Source organism: Argentina silus (genome assembly GCF_951799395.1).
Source record: "Argentina silus genome assembly, chromosome: 16".
Taxonomy (NCBI): Eukaryota; Metazoa; Chordata; class Actinopteri; order Argentiniformes; family Argentinidae; genus Argentina; species Argentina silus.
Window position 1 is genome coordinate 15,241,100 of NC_139670.1, and position 17,578 is coordinate 15,258,677.

Sequence of the window (17,578 nt, forward strand, 5' to 3'; positions counted from 1 at the left end):
TGTTTTGTGATATCTCTATTCACATTAATGAAGGACCTTGTGGATCCTTCACAACCTTATATAATATATAACCACAGGGTATGAATGCCCCCATGGCTGCATACGCACGCATAGTCTCTTATTGAGTGCTCTTGTCCTTCAACAGTTCAACTAGCTGTGCTTCTCTAGTGCCCATAGTGTTGGAAGTATCTTACATTCACTTTTGCTTAGTTTCTATAGCCCATCAGCTTTCTCTGTGTGTCTGTCTGTCTTCCTGCCTGACTTTCTATCTGTCTTGTCTTTTTATCATTGTAAGCTGTGAATGATTTCCAATATATTTATTTTTCTTAAACATGAAACATAACATTTCTTTTGAACTTGAATGCCTTAAAAATGCAAAGATAATATTCTAAGAAGAAATGTGTTCTCACAGTTGAGTATAGATCATGTACAACCAAGAACAGATGTTTGTTGGGTACTGTTGGGTACTGATTTAACAATGTGGTAATATAAATGATTTGATTTTAGGAATTACTTTTCTAAATTATCACTTTATATTACATTTTATCATATCGTACAGAAAATACAGAAGATATACACAACCTTTGACATCCCATGATAAATCTGTATTATGAACACATTTACAATACACAACATAAGCAGCTCAGTTTAAGAAGTTTGGCCATGTGCAAAAAGGACATTTAAGGGGCGCTCAGTGGCGTAGCAAGGTGCATACCATATCATCCCTGGTTCGATTCCGAGTTATTCAGTGGAATGAATTGGATTGCTAAATGGGGGCAGACTTTGTTTGGGATTAATCACAGTCTGAGAACATGAAATAGTTCTATCAGCTGATAAGATTTGGACAATATATTGTAGATTTACTTTCTTGAGCCACATCGGTCAGTGGGTGCATCTCAATAATCTAAAGTGGTTCTCCTCTCCTTGTATCTTCTTTTTTCAAGGAGAAGCTGAAGGAGAGCAGGGACACCTACAGGTGGAAGATGGAGGACAGCCTGCAGTATACAACAATACAAGAGAAAGAAAAGGAACCAAACAAAAGCAACCCCAGTGTTCTGAATAGACTATAGACTGGAAGCTCCTTTAGCAACAGACTACTACAACCATATTGCACTAAGGAACGCTATAGGAGATCTTTTCTGCCTGCTGCAATAAGACTGTACAACTCCTCCTCCGGCTGGCTCGATCAGAGTCAGGCTGGGGGATGTTAAATCATACTGGACTGTTCCTACTGTATAGAATGTTTCAGATGTCTATTTTATTATATTATTCTATTGTCACTTTATTTTGTTGTTGTTGTTTGGTTGTTTATGATGTGAGCTGCTGTAACGCCTTAATTTCCCCTCTGGGATCAATGAAGTACCGCAGGACACACATGTTTCTGCTCACAAGGGGGCGCCAGAGAGACAAACAAATGCAAGGACAAGCTTGTCACACAGTAGACATTTCAAATGGATGCCATCACAGATTGATCATATTTTTTTAATCTGTGACTCAGCTGTTGAAACTACTGCTGATGTAAACCTCAGGTGTCAAAAGGATGCATTTACAGGTATTCATGTGTTTCGGCTGTGATGAGCACCAGTTCTGAATACTTAGAACAATATCAAACTATATTGTGAGATGGAGGGCACCTTTCATGCATTATACACATTTGGTTCCAGAAACAATTGACTGAAAGGGTCTCTTGCAGATAATCTGAGACAAAAAAAAAAGTTACAGAGTGTGGATGATTACATTCTACATCCTCAAGATGTCAGCAATATTGAAATATAAATCAAATACAGAGTTTGTCGTTAACATAACTTAACATAGTCACAGTTTTATCACAACCTGTGTGCCAATCAGCTTCATCTAACTCATCTTGCAGTTTGTAAGGCAACTATCTAACATTATCTAACATTATCTAACATTATCTAACATTATCGAGCGCAAAAAGTCAGGTAGTTTTAAGTAACATTTTGTAGATATTATAGATATTATAGATAGATATTCTAAATGTAAACTGTTTAAGACAGCTGTGCTTGGATGCCAGAGAACACAAATATTATGATCTCACCCTTCACCTGTCAACATAAAGTCGAGTCTGACTTGTCTTTGACGATGTTTCATAAAGTATGAGGAACCTCTATCTTGTAATATGAGCTGGTTTCCCACTTTTTTTTATTTTTTTGGTTGTTGTTTGTTTTTGTTTCACAGTAACCTTCACCTCAACAGAGCAACAGTGACACATTTGTTGCCTATTCAACTATGTCCTCATTGTCCACATATGGCAGGAGAGATTCATACTATGCGGTTTTACCCAAGGCACTAAAAAGCCCCTAAAGGATGCTTTAGAAATCCACTAACATTACTCACAATGTAGCATACCCAAAGGTGTTGTGCTGACAGTCACTGGCTGCATGGGTCTGGAATGAATTTAAATGCATCTTTGAATTTGAATCAGAGAATAATACACTCACAGATCTGTAGAAAGTCAATGAGAGTTTTCATAACATGTTTAACCAAAGCCACTGACAGTTAACATATTCAATACAGTCCTGTTAATTGACAGTCCAGTCAGTAAGACGGTCAAGAAATCTATCCTAGGTCCCAAGCCCCACTCACTCACAGGGGTATTGGTCAGAGTGCAAAGGTTTGCTCCCTGGTAATCTCAAGATAGTCAGTTTCACCTGTAAAGAGAGACATACAGATGATCACATGCACACACAAACCTGGGTATTTTATGTCTGTCTGTCTGTGTGTGTGTGTGTGTGTGTGTGTGTGTGTGTGTGTGTGGATGGATATATTGTATATACCTGATTCTTGAGCAGCTTGCGGAGGTAGTTATGGAACTCCTCCAAACTATCAATGTACAGGTCGTTGATGGCCAGGATCTGGTCTCCCTTATGGAACACACATGTGGTCTGAAGCTGGTCCGTCCAATCAGATACACTGCAGAAAACACACACACACACACACACACACACACACACACACACACACACACACACACACACACACACACACACACACACACACACACACACACACACACACACACACACACACACACACAGGCAGGAATGAGGAGGAGTTAATTCCAGGCACTATGGTTCAAATGCATTCAATGCCATGCCAGTAAGTAGTAAATAACCATGCCAGTAAGTAATTCTTCCTTGTTCTAGCATTGTGGTCTGAGCATTGATTATTTTGTCTTATGATGACTGTTGGATAGATGATTCACTTACTTAAACAAATGTATTTGTCGTCAGTCGCTTTGGATGAAAGCGTCTGCTAAATGCCAGCATCATGCCTAATTAAACTAATTGCTTTTAAGTATCATGCCACTGTCAATTGTCTACAGTAAGCAATCGGACCAGTCTTTCTGCATGTATGTGTGTGTGTGTGTGTGTGTGTGTGTGTGTGTGTGTGTGTGTGTGTGTGTGTGTGTGTGTGCGTGCTAGTCGAGTGGCTAACAGGTCACATAACTGACAGGCTACCGCACATCCAACACTGACTCACACTGCAGTAAAACCACATTGCATGACTTCCACAACAAGGACACGACAAAGAACCAGAACCAGTCTCTACTGCTGAGTCACCACACTAATCTTGTGGAGCTAGAGGTCAGGAGAGGAGGAGGACATGGCATGGGAGATTTAGGGTGTTGGTGGTGGGGGGGGGGGGTTATTATAAAAATGGATGGGGTATGCCATAGGGAGCCAGAGATCAATAGAGTATCAGAATGAAATGGGAAAAACATGTAGGAACAATGGTTTGGTTGTGAGAAGGTTGTGGCCCTGATAGCTTAGCTATAAATACATAGTCATTGAGATACAATACATACCAAGGTTCCCCTCCCACGGTTCCCCTCCCAAGTGTCAGGTGTGTTTTCAAATCAGCCAGATTCACAGAGATGTCCTTCTCCACTTGGCTCTGTTCCTCATAACTGTCCAATGTATCAACACATGGAACTGATTATGTACAGTATGGAGCTATTTAAGACAGAATATTTCGTAACCGAAGTCCCGACACAACTCTCCGCAACTCTACCTAATTTTCAAGGTAACATTCTTCAAAACATTGTAAAACAAGTTCGGCTAAATCACCTTTCAGTGGAGCTCTGCCCTTCCATCTGCCTGTCCGCTGGGGAAACACGCTCACTGGAAGAACCGCTGCTGAAGTCAGAGGGAGTCTCCATCGGTCTGGTGTCCGCATCCTTCAGATCATCCCTGTAAAAACAGCCAGTAAGACCAACACACTGAAGAACCAGGATCAACCGATCACTTCCTTAACTTGGTTAAAACCGGTGAACTTGCATTCAAAACACCAACCGTGACGTTGATTTAACTGTACAAGGATATCTATCTGTATGCATCGAATTGTGCAGATTTTCAACAATAGTGAGGAAGTTGCATTGTTTTTTTTTTTTTTTTTAATAAGACCAGGTTTATTGCTAATGTCTCAAAGGCAACAATATGTTTGTTTTTTCTTTTATAAATACTGTATACGTATATTTGTTGAATGTGACATCTAATAGCAGAGAGATACTATTCAGTTGTGGGACTTTGGTTCTGCAGTATACAGGTTGTAGCTAGATGCCAGTTTAGCGCTGGGTCTGAAACCTGCAACACTGAAGGCAGACCTGCTAAACTGGCTTTAGCACTGCCGATAGATCTATGACTGCTTGGCTTCACAAGGTCAACAATGCCTTCTAACACCAGACCCATATGTTTTATGTCTGTCAGGATGTTCAAGGCAGCTTCCATCTTTGTTGCGTAACGTGAGTGAGCTATTTTTCTATCTATAGCACTGAGAAACACTTACTAAGCAAACAAGTAAAGGCCTTGATAACAAATTACATAATAGACAACAATTAAGCCCAGACAGAAAGAAAATAAAACTTGAATGCATTCTATTTTGAGTATTTACCTCTTGTTGTCGCATAATGACAATGGGGGCGCTGGTGACTTCTGTATCTTGAGCTTGTCAAAGACTTGAGTGACGGACAGCATCAGACTGCTACCTGAGTAGCACTCAACCTCAGTGTCCCTTGAAACATTCACAACAAATACAAACCAGCCAAGTAAGCCAAGTAAAAGAAAGCCAAGACTACCATTTTGTATGTATCAACACAAATGAAGATGACACCTTAACCTTGAACTAAATGGCACTTTGATGATGACCTTTGTGGTGTTCATTGGGCATTTTCCAACTTTGCTATAGACACTTTTATTTTATCTTTATATAACGGCGGGTCAATTAAAAAACAAATTCTTACTGATCTGAAGTTAAATCTACCCCTGTCAAGGTCTCACTTAGTTAGAACCCATTTAAACTCTGGAAAACAGATTTAATAAGTCCAGATTTGCAAAAGGCTTGGCCATTTCAGTTATTCTGGTTTAAAAGTGCAATTTTAGTGCAGGATTAGGCTTAATCTGTGTCCAGGAAACCAGCCTTTAGACCTTTTCATCTGACAGAGAATAGAGACAATTTTGATGCACTCCACACTCACAATACTTGAGCGCAGAGATCCTCCTTTCTCTCTTGAGACTTCTTCACTGTTTCATACCTATTATGACCACACACACGTGAGACAAAACAAAACAATTAAAACTGACAGCATTCTCTTTCACGAAACACAACTAGCTAGATCCTGGAAGTCTTTTTAAAATAAATGTGACTGACATTTTTTTTTAGAGATAATAGTTACACTCATTAAACGTTGACAAGGCAGGAGAGAACACTCACACTGTTCCCATTTTCATGTAGTTGCTGTTGCCGTCATCCTCAGCCACGACCTCGTCCTCCTCACTTTTCTACGGGTGTGAGAAAACGTCTTCATACTCATACAATTGTGAGTCATATGAGTGACTTTTTATTTAGTTCAGATGGAGTTTGTACATGTAAGTGGTGTTATGGTACAGTATGTGGCGGTGGTCCATGAAGCTGGCATAAAGGTTAATCATTTGTGTTTGCGCACAGATGAATGCCCTGTTTGGGATGTGTTTTTGTACATCTGTATAAAATGTTTGTTTCTGTGTTTCTGTGTTTGTGTCAGTATGCGTACATGCATGCATGTAGAGTGTGTGTTTCAATGTGCACTACCTGCAGTGAGTATTTCCTGGGATAGTCGTAGTGGGAGAGCATGGGAATAGCTGATGACGGCCTCTTGGTCTCTTTAGCCGTCTTTCAGCAAATCAAAAAGCAGTATGTGAGTCAGTTCATTCTATGACAGGAGGAATTGCCTGTATCAAACTTGTTAGTTGGGTACTCACCTCGCCTATTTCGGCAAAGGAGTTTGGCCTTATCTGAGGGGGGCAGGGCTCTGATATGGGCCTCGCTTTCACTGTTTGGGGCTGAAAAGAGATATTGTTTCGTTTGAAAAGAATCAACATATTATCATATTTATCCATATGGTGATAATGTGGTGCTAAGAGTTTCAGAGAGTAAGAGGGAGTTATTTACACTTCCATTTGAAAAATAACATCTAATTAGTCAAAGTAGTTGGGGTGCATGGGTATTCCAACAACTAAAAATGAGCTCACCTGGCAGCCTCTGGGGAGAAATGTTATCTCTTTTTAAGTGATAATTTGGGTCAATTTGGGTTAAGATATCGTAATAGGGAGATGTACTTACCACCGATTTCTGTCTACAATCATGTCCCTGCAAAATGTAGAAAAATACTTTGGTATGTACATATTTCAAAAACATTCCCAGTCAGCAAAAAATATCATGGGCCAAATCTGGCCCACTTACACCTAGTGAATGTGGCCCAATAAGGCAGGCAAGTAATACAATACATTGGGTTGAGATGACACAGAGTTACTAAATCACATAATTAGTCAGAATTGTGTGAAGTAGTTGGAGTGGGTATTCTTAAAGAAATGGTGCTATTTCACTAAGAGCTCACCATGGCAGCCTCTGGGGAGAAATCCGGTTTCTTTTTAATGGAGGATAAAAACAGAACATATTGTTATGTAGTATGACAGTTTTATCATCATAGTTTCGTATTAATAATATGGTGTTAAGACAATGTAACCTGAAGTTATATAGTAAATGTCACTGTAAGCGTGAGATGTCCTTACCGGCATGTTGTAAGAGATGGATTTCACTTCATAATCACTTTCCTGCAAAATATCGAAAAATGCTTAGGCAGCAAAACATTCCCAGTCAGCAAAATATCATGGGCCAAATTTGGCCCACTTACACCAGACACATGTGGCCCAGTTACTACTTGGAATGACAGTCCAGAAGTGGACCAGATCCGGTTTCTATGCCACAGCTAGAAAATGTAGTCCATTTGTTTATATTTCTTCATAAAGTTTTCACACACAAGATAAGTTATATCATAAAAAGATTTGGCACAGAACTCAAACATAGTAACTAAAAACCTACCTGGGCAGGCAGAGTAGCAATATCTGCTCTCTTTTTAATGGAGTATACCCTTAGAATAGGATCTGAAATAGACTAATGCACAGAAAGTGGCAAGACATTCTTGTTACTGATATTCTTTCGGTAATTTTTACAGACATAAAGGTGTTTTTATTACAGTTCCAATCATCAACAATTCAATACCTAGCAAAACTGCTTTATCAATTTGATAATTTAGGCAAACATTTACAATATATTTACCTCGATCTGTAATGACTGTTCAGCAGTCATCTCCTTTAGAAAAAAATATGTGGGAAGTATCATTAAAAGAATGTTGCCTCCAAAAGGTTTGCAAAATCATAGCTCAGTGATAAAAGTAGAAATTTCTGGCATGAACAACACACTGAACAGAAACAAGTTTGCTTGTTGCCTAAAATAGCTAAGCCTTTGGAACTAAGAACAATGACTGCTTATCCATTTTCACAGTAGTGAACAAGTAGTTTTCTATATTAAAGTTTAGATAGGTCAACCTATTGTGTAAGTATTGTTGGCAATATATGTGATTTTATGTGGTTGTCAAATAATCCAAGTGAATTTGGATTACCTCCTGATTCAGAACTTGGTGCGGGCGGTACTTCAAAACGTCAAATAAATCAGAGAACCAGCCATCCACTTCACAGCTGAAAACAGAAGCAAGAAGAATGACTGTCATTTTACAATGTAATGTTTGGAGTATATTTCTCATAAATCCAGCATAAGTACTGTATGATCCCAAAATATTATTTAAATTACTTGGCGTATTACTTCCTGGAAAAGTGAGATGATGATATGTTTTCACATGATTACCACTAATAAAATTACCACAACAATAAACATTAAAGCAAACAGGAGCTAAAAAAAGAAGTTTTCCCTTTATACAAATACCAAGGCCATTTTCAACTGATAAATTGATGCCTAACAAACGTGCAACATTGCAATTTAATTTTGATTGTTAGACCACCAAAAATAGCCAGAGAGTAGAGTAGGGCATCGTGAAGAGGGGAATCTTAAAGTGTTTTATTGCTCACTGTGAAAGTGTCAGCGAAGGCCTTCCAACCGTTTTAAGAGACAGGAAGGGAGATCGGCCAACCCAGCTGGTGGTCATATGAACCCAAAGAAGAAGGAACCTCTGATCATGACCTACTTATGCCTAGTTATGCCACTGTTTGCCATTCAGTACCAATAGCTGACACTATTCTTGGACTATAGTGCATCTTCATTTAAAAAGTATTCTAGACCTGATTCCAGGCATTTAATCCATGGTTTAACGATGTTCATAACATCATATACTGTACTATTTAGTTATTGACTAACTAAACCATAAGTCAATCTAATCCTGTATTAAAGGGACACTTCACCCATTTTTCACATTCAACATCACATTCATTTGTAACGTCTCGTCCGGTTTCTTAGTTTATGTTTGTCTTTGTTTCATGTGATTCATTTTTTGTTTCCTGTTTGTTCTGTGTTACTCACCTTGTCTCTCGTTTCAGACACTTCACCACCTGCCCTTGTGTGTTTCCTGCCTGTGTGATTGTTGACCCTGCCCTGAGCTTCACCTGTATTGTGCATCATCCTTGAGCATCATCCTTCCCGTCTGTGTGTTCCCTTATCTCTGTGCTAGCTTATCTTTGTACCTTGTGTCAAGCATTCCAGTAATTTTTCCTAGTGATAAGTATTCCTGTTTTTTTTATGTATGTGTATTTTTGACTTTGTCTTTTTGCCGACACCTTTTCGGATTATCTGCCTGCCTTTTGAACTGCCTACCTGTGTACCAAACCCTGCTTTGCCTACCCCCTTCCTGGATTATCTGCCTACCCATTGACTGCCTACCTGTGTACCGAACCTTTCTGAAAGTAAAGACTATTCCATTAGATTTAAGTTTTTGTCTCCGACTTGTGCGTTTGAGTCTCTTGCCTGAGTACTCCAGTCATTCCAGTACATGTGAAATGTGAAAACTGCGATTTTCTACATTATGTAGCCAATGTAGAAAATGTAGTCAATTATATATATATATTTTTTTTTTTGATCATTCATGCTCTATGTGGTAGCCTTGTCAATAGGCTTGTCATTAACATATCAATGAGACTTGTATGCAAAACATTTTTTTTATTTTGACCCATGATTTTTGAGTAAAGTACTCCTTTAACGTTAACCACAAGGGATTAAGAATATACAACTGGCCCTTTAACTGTGCTTAGAACAAACATCCACCATTATAGTATTGTATGTTTACAGAATCACTGTGTAGATATCACAGCTCACTTGTAAAGTTACAGTGACACATGATATTTAGTCACGCTGTATATCTTATTTACATCAAGTGTAGTTCTATCTGTATCATCTGACATTTTCCTTGTTCAAACAATGATAAACAGTAATGGCTGGGATGACATACTGTACAGTAATGTTATATGGACAGACCTGTTTTCCCCAATGAGGAAGTAGTCCCGGTCAGAAGCCTTGATGTAGAGTACACAGTCGGGGGAACACTTCATGGTCCTGTTTACCCTTTCCCACTTGGAGTGGTTTTGAGGGCCCAAGAGCATCACTGAAATTCTACCAGGTAGTGACAAAGAAAGAGTGCTTTGAATCACAGGAGTGACTGACAAATAATATTTATAAATAAATTAGACTTGAATGGGCTGTTTCCTGGGCAGTCTTGATTAGACTTGTCTAATGTCCATGAAAAAAAAATTCTTTTGGAATATTTTGCTTTCACCAATATGAGGTATTTTAAAGTGAGTCCAGCTTTGTGTTTGACTGGTATAGATTTGGTCCAAACAATCTGCTATGGCAGTTGGAGCATTACTGGCAAGTAATACGGGTTACATTAGCTGTTACTGTATGTTAAATTAGCCATGCAATGGCTTTATGCAGAAAGTATTGCCCATTTAACTTGCAAGGCCATCATTGTAAATAACAATGTGTTCTTAATTGACTCATCTGGTTAAATAAATAAAGATAACCCCTTGTAGCAACACTGCTTTAACATTGTAATGATGGTAGAACTTACTGTGATAGCTCTATGGTTCCGAGGGGTTTGTCCAGCTCTGTTGAGCTCTTGAAATACTTGAGCTGGTGTTTCCCCTCACTCCTCTTGGACAGTACGAAATAACGTCTCTTCCACGTTTTCTGCCAAGGAGAGATATGACATTTTGCAATTTGTAGAACAGAAGACCTCAACCCTAGTTCTAGAGAGAAAGCCTTTGTATACTGTATGTATATATGTATCTCTCGTATCTCTCTCTCTCCCTCTACTTCTCTCTCTCTCTCTCTCTCTCTCTCTCTCTATATATATATATATATATATATATACTGCCCGTAACTATGATGATATTGTATTGGATAGGGTTGTATTGTTGTGCTAGTGTTGTTATGTCCCCTTGTATTTATTGGCCTGTTTTTATGTGCAGGGATGGCTAGCCCAGTTTCCCCATTGGGGGATAATAACGTTTATGTAACAATGCTTTATATATAGTATCATATATGCCACTTAACTAACAACCTTCGCATTGCCAGCACCATGCTCTACCAACTAAGCCACGGAGGACCATTCTCACCATATTCATACAATCAACTACTATATATCAACAACATTGAGGACTAGAATCAGGTTTGTGGCCAAGCATGCTGACCACTGCTTTGGAATAAAACCAATGCTGACAAGAGATACAGCTGCAGAACACAACGTACAGTATGTTCATCGTGTTTGTGAAAATGTCCGTTTAGAAGAACCCACCAGAGACTTCAAAGCGGTAATGGGAGGAGATTTTTGCAGGAACCCAGATCTCACTACCTCCCCCTCATGGTTGTAGAACACAGCATTGGGCCCTGGTGCAAAAGACATACGAAGACGGCATTTCATTCCAGAATGTTCTTCCCTTCCCTCTGCTCTCGTTCACACTCCTTTACCAATCTACGATTGCTGGGTTGGTGTAAACAGCAGCAGTCACCTCATGTCCATCATATTACTTTGAACTGAGAAGGAGACTCAACGAGGGCAGAAGATAAAGAGCACCTTTCTGGAATGAAACGCAGCCTGACACAATTCAAATGACACCAACACAGGAAGGGCAAGTCATTAAGTGATTCAAATGAAGTACGTTTTAGAGATCCTGACAGTAAATCTATTGAATCTATTGAACTGTTCTATTCCATCAGTACATTGGCCCATTCCACGAGAGGCGTTGCCCTTTTTGTTGTAGCCAAAGCCTCTTATTTAAAAAATCTTTTTTTTTAACTGGCCTTTCCTGGTTTAAAGACACAATCTGGAATTTGTTTTGTGGTTCACTGGTTATTTAAATTATTGATATAGGGGAGACCGGGTCTTAAATCACAGTTGTTGGATGTCACAGTGCTCATACAATAACAACACATCTGGAGGATTCTGTGACTTGATTTTACATTGTAATGTGTGTGCTCATCATTCATACACTCATTGAATGACAATAGTATGTTACTCCCAGGCAAAGCTACAGTACAGTGCACCCACAGCTAGCCTGTGGAGTCCATCTTTGTAGTACTAATCTTCCAGATTAACAGAAGGACAATACCTGCGGTCTTCTGATTGACTCGTAGCATTGTGACACTCCTGCGCTGAAACACAAAGATGACAGCTACATTGTTACACCCCCACAGTCAATGTCAAAACAATAACAAAGTTGTGAGAGCAATAGTTTGCCTTAAAAAAAGACAAGGTGATTGAACTGTAAATAGCCTTGTCACTCAGTAAACTACCGTGTATGAGTTTAGGCTCCATTCACTGTCATTGGCCATTTGAACATGTGCGTAAGAATGCCTTGTGTGGTACTGGGAAAAGCCAAAGTTAACTACCACCGATAAGTCATAATCCTACCCTGGGTGTATTAATAGAGTCAACAAAGAACATGGAATCTTACTGGTTCACCTAAGGGCACTTTTAATTTTGCTTGAACAACCTATCCTGGCAACACTAACACCATCGTATGCTAGGCACATAAACAAAGACATTCCTGCAAGGACTTGGCAGAGCACAACTTGCAGGTTGGTATCGATGTGTTATATTAGCCAACTAAATTCAAAATAATATTTCTGGGTTCCTACTGTCTAAAAACACATTTACCTCCCTTTCCTCTTGCATGCCTGCATACATAAAATACCATAAAACTAATACAAATAAATTGTTCCAAAAATAAATACAACCTTAGGTCCATCAGGTATATGTTGTGACGTTTAAACCGTTTAATTTCAAAAGGTGAACGTTTAGAGGAGTACATCGTGCAAAAATAGTAATTGTAGGTTTTAGTCAACGCATTATACAGTGTACAAGACAATGAGACGGTCATCGACTGTTCACCACACGTTCCAGTCAGCGCCAAACCGTCTGAGCCACGCGCATTGGCATGCAGAAACGTGAAAACCATGACCAAGCCATGCCAATTAGACATCTCGCATGATCGACCATTTCTTTGTCAAATTAGTTTTTAAGGAAATACTGAGACCGGTGAACCGGTGAAGACAGGTGAAGCACAAATAAGTCTTGCTACTATGAGGAGTGTCAACCGGCTAAAATAAGCTTTAAAAGCCCAAGGTCACAAAACATTGTGTGAACAAATTGTGATAACTTTATACTGTATACTTTTTGGATGCTATATCCAGCATGGTGTGAAATAATGAAAGATATGCGTACAGCATGTCCATTAATGATGTGCATGATACTAATATTTGCACAACTCAACCATATTGATAAATGTCGTAGTGCTTACCTGATGCTCACCTGTTAAAAAGTAGATCCTCCTTACCTGAGGTGAGCAAAGCCTCTCACTCGAGTCTTATAAACTGTGTAAGAGGTGGTGCCATCAAGGAGAAGCAGACTTTCTGGTTATTTATGAAAGCAGTTTATTGGCAGATTCAGACTCATTGCGTCATTTGGATACTACAAAGTAATCCTACATTCCATGCGATTGTAGTTTCCTGTTTGCCTCACTCCGAAAACGTTCCAGGTAGTGTACACTGGTGAGTGATGAGTGATGATCCCATGACTGGAAACACTGCTGAAAATAGATTGTGGAATACATGTATTTGTGTGAAATGTAGCTATGCATATGTCAAGGTAGATTGTGCCTTCAATTATTTTTGAAACAGAACTTCAATCATAAGGTGGAAAAAAATAAATGACTGAAAGCATCATACTGTATATACACAGGCACCCGCCTACCCATGCACACGCACACACACGTACACACCGCTCTCTCTCTATCTCTCCTTTCATCAAGGTTTGGAGGGAAACTTTTGGAGGGAAATGTTCCAGGGAAATTCTGATGTGTGATTTGAGAAGGCATACGGTAATTGATTAATCTTAATCTTACTTCCGTAAACCTCTGAAGATCATGTATCACCAGACAGGCCCTATGAACCAGTTGACAAAGGCAAGCCTATTCATTAGCCCCACCTGTGCCCTAATTCCAAAACATCCAGTCAATGGGCTGTCAGAGCCATCGTAAACGGAGTGTCGCTCGGGGACACGAGGCGCACCGCTGCGTCCGTCAGCCCTCTGATTCCAGGTCCGTCCAGCGCTGCCATTTTGGCACTGCTCACTGGTGAAACCAACTGGTCAGGCTGGTGCCCTCCTGACCCCTCCACCCATGTACCCTTTGGAGTGCCAAGCTCTGTGATATGGGAGAGCTGAATAGGGGTTTGTCATGTCATGACCAATGTTCCCTCTTAACTGCGCACGGCCGCGTAGAGCAGTTGAATGTCTTAATGGCCAACCTTGTTACAATGTTGGGTCATGACTGTCAAATGACGACATGAAAACGTTCCTTTCCGATCCACATGCAACCTTGTCACAATGTTGTGTGTTGAGCGTCAAATGCAGATATTAAGAAAACCTTTATTTAGGTAAATAGGCAACATTTAAAAAAAAGTATTATTTTCAATTGTGAGATGGTCTGATGCTGACTGTCAACAGCCAGTGTGAAGACAACTTTAATTTTCAACCCATGATAAACAATGTAGCAATGTTGGATGATGACCATCAAATGACAACCATAAACCAACATGGTATGATGGGGTTACCACATTCTACTGTGCAACGTGTGGTTTTAACATTATCCCACAGTTATTTTACTGTCTATGGTTGGCACAAGACAGTGAATCAACATCCTTTTATATACGTTTATACAATGTTTGGATTTACGCATTGCTGTAACAGTCATAACATAATTTAGGCATTGCTGCATAGTCAAAACATACATACAGTGATGGTTTTTAATGCTTTTTCGTCTTTTCTGTCTGTTGTGTTGGGTGAGTTCCACTACCCTACATATTAGTTATATTGTTCACATTCAAGCAGAGCTTTCATTTATATCTGGATACCAATATTTTACCAATGTAAGATTTGATCTGTGTGGTGAATGTTTGCTTGAGGACATAGCCTCAATGATTGATTACAACTACAATGGTTAGCTAAGTACTTGTCTGGTAAACGACAATGATGTTCATGTCCTTCTTGGCAATAATGTGCAAAGCTAACCTTGCAAACCTTGACAGTTACCCCAACTATCTGAAAAAGCTGTCTGGCGGCATTGATAGCACCTGCGTTGGCACTTTCTCTGAAAGCTGTGCCGTAAACAATCAACAATGATTACCGACTGGTCGTAAATGCAGCACCACCTTTAGACAGAAATATGACCTGAGAATATTTTCCATAAATTCTGATGAGAGAGATTTTGATGTGACTATTGAGCTTTATTTGATTATAATTCATTGGACACTGACTAAATTGTTCATGGGGAGACATTCATCGCCTGTGTGAAAGTATCTTAGGTGGGCTAGGTCTCTACCATTAATAACTTCATAATAACAAATTCACTTGAAATCAATCAATATTGATGGCATTTGTATGAGTACAAACACAGTGTTGAGGCCATCAGGTGGAAAAAATATTTAGCCTACTGGCATTACGACTGCCAATGGCCCCTGGTGTGAGCATTGATTACTTTGTCTTATGATGACTGTTGGACTGTTGGATGATTCACTTACTTAAACAAATGTATTGTTGTACGTCGCTTTGGATAAAGGCGTCTGCTAAATGCCATAAATGGAAATGGAAATGGAAACAATGCAATAATCTGAAAGTAACCCTTGTCACATGTTAATACAATGTTTCTGAGAATATGTTAGGGCAACATCTGAGTGGAATAGTGTGTACTAATATTAAAACTAACATCTCTGGGAAGTTAGCATTATAATATCTGGTTGACATTTGGTATGAGAAGTTGCCTCAATGACACTTTCTGACTGTCTTACTATGATCCTAAAATGACTTGTATGAAACAGTGTTAGCACATCCTACTTCACATGTCTGTGCAATGTTTTGGTTTAACGTTGTATCACAGTTATCTTCCATTGTCTTTTTATGGTTGGCATAAAACAGCTAATTAACATCCTTTTCCATACCTTTACACAATATTTGGACTGAGACATTGCTGACCCATACCATTTTCCGTCATGATGGATATACAACGATACAACCAAAAAACAATGTTAATGCAACATCAGTTTTTAGATATCATAAAAAATGCCCATGGGGATAACACTTGTATTGGGTTCACATTCAAATACCATTCAAACACCACATCTTAGCTTAAGCACACCACTTTTTATGGTTTCAAAACGCAATACGCATGTTTTGAGTCACTTTGGTTTACCTCCTATTACCAATGGATTCTTAGCAACATTAGGCCTGTGATTACGTGCATTTTAGGAAGCAGCTGTAGAGAAATGGTTGCTTAGCTCATATTCTACATTGCCAAGGTACTTTTAGTATCTAATTTGCTTGAATGATTACTTTTCACATGTTGATCTCCATATTGACCACCCTCAAAATCCACTCTGGATCAAACACAAGAACATGTTCACTACCAGACAGCCACATATATCCTATCAAATATCATTTTAAAACCAACCAAATATAGTTGATCAACCATTAGGTTATGATTCATAAACGCTGACTATGGTAAACACGTTGATTCCACACCAGGTTGCTCATAGTGCAAAAGTTTTTCTCATTAGATATTTCTTTTGCTCAGTTTGTAAGCAGATTAGAAGGAACATTGGTCATGACAAGTCAGGCTTAATAGAGGGACAGAAGGCAGCTGGAAGATGTAGTACATTTGACATCTCTTCAACAGTTGTATGTATGCATGCACCATTTGTGGCATGTGTGCACGCCATTCACTGGCGCAAACAGGGTCAGGGACGGCATTTATAATTGGAACGCCCGGGAATGAACTTAACCCCCACAGTCTGGGATTGGCAGCAGATCACTCCGCACTCTATCTGCCTGATGCAATAACATTTAGGAGAAACATGCTTATAGTATGCATCTCCTGTGTATGCAAACATACAAATCGGTGGACAAACATACATAGACATTGAACATGAACACAGCTGCGTCATGTGCCCTATATAATGACACATAGAACATACAGTATGAGCACTGTAAACATTTGCGAATGCTTCTGCATGGCTATGTCAGATATATCACAATACTATGTCATTAGCTAATAACAGAACACTTCAATGACAGTCTACATGATGCTTATGCAACTCTGTAGTCCTTATGACAGGCGCTTCTAGTAGCGTTACTGATCTGAACACATGCCTACACACTCAATTCCATACACACACACACACGCATGCATGCACGCACCACGCAGGCACACTCTCTCTCTCTCACACACACACACACACACACACACACACACACACACACAATTACTCAAACCTCACAAAGGGCCCTGAGTCTGGTCCAAGGTTGATATAAATAGAGTTGTCCCTGACTACTCAGTCACTGGGTCACACGGCAACCCATATTCCCCTCTGCCTGACTGCCCTAGTCCATAGTAGTAAAGTAGTAAAGCATGGCCCCCTTGCTCCTTTCTAAGGCCTTAGGAGTCACCCTCTTGTCTCCAGAGCTCAGATTTACACTCCCCTCCATGGGTAGAGAGCAAGGCACATGCCTCCCAGGGCACAAGGGCAGAGAGGTGGGGGGAGGGACAGATACCACTACTATACCCCCCCCCCCCCCCCCCACACACACACACACACCATCACGAACAATTCCTTGGCATCCAATGCTTGGGTATAAGAGCTTGGGCAATAGAAGTGGTGCGGGTGAGTAGAGTTTATTTTTCAC

At 39.7% G+C, this 17,578-nt stretch overlaps 1 protein-coding gene across 3 annotated transcripts; it reads right to left on the reverse strand.

The window, feature by feature from the left end:
* Window positions 1-302: 302 nt before the first annotated feature.
* LOC310817044 (pleckstrin homology domain-containing family S member 1-like) lies at window positions 303-13,238 on the reverse strand. Of its 3 annotated transcripts, none has more exons than XM_083687451.1 (20): window positions 13,154-13,238; window positions 11,952-11,994; window positions 11,138-11,229; window positions 10,412-10,530; window positions 9,820-9,954; window positions 7,961-8,036; window positions 7,618-7,650; window positions 7,381-7,452; window positions 7,071-7,112; window positions 6,896-6,925; window positions 6,622-6,648; window positions 6,261-6,341; window positions 6,091-6,171; window positions 5,734-5,801; window positions 5,498-5,554; window positions 4,915-5,034; window positions 4,092-4,214; window positions 3,830-3,931; window positions 2,799-2,934; window positions 303-2,672 (listed from the first exon to the last, which is right to left on the reverse strand). In XM_083687451.1, exons 2-20 carry the CDS (start codon window positions 11,977-11,979, stop codon window positions 2,604-2,606), a joined length of 1,491 nt encoding a protein of 496 aa, XP_083543577.1. In that variant the 5' UTR covers window positions 11,980-11,994; window positions 13,154-13,238; the 3' UTR covers window positions 303-2,603. The 3 variants fall into 3 exon arrangements, with proteins under 3 accessions (XP_083543577.1, XP_083543578.1, XP_083543579.1); XM_083687452.1 differs by having other exon boundaries at window positions 13,143-13,230; XM_083687453.1 differs by lacking the exon at window positions 13,154-13,238 and having other exon boundaries at window positions 11,952-13,088.
* Between the last annotated feature and the right edge of the window lie 4,340 nt (window positions 13,239-17,578).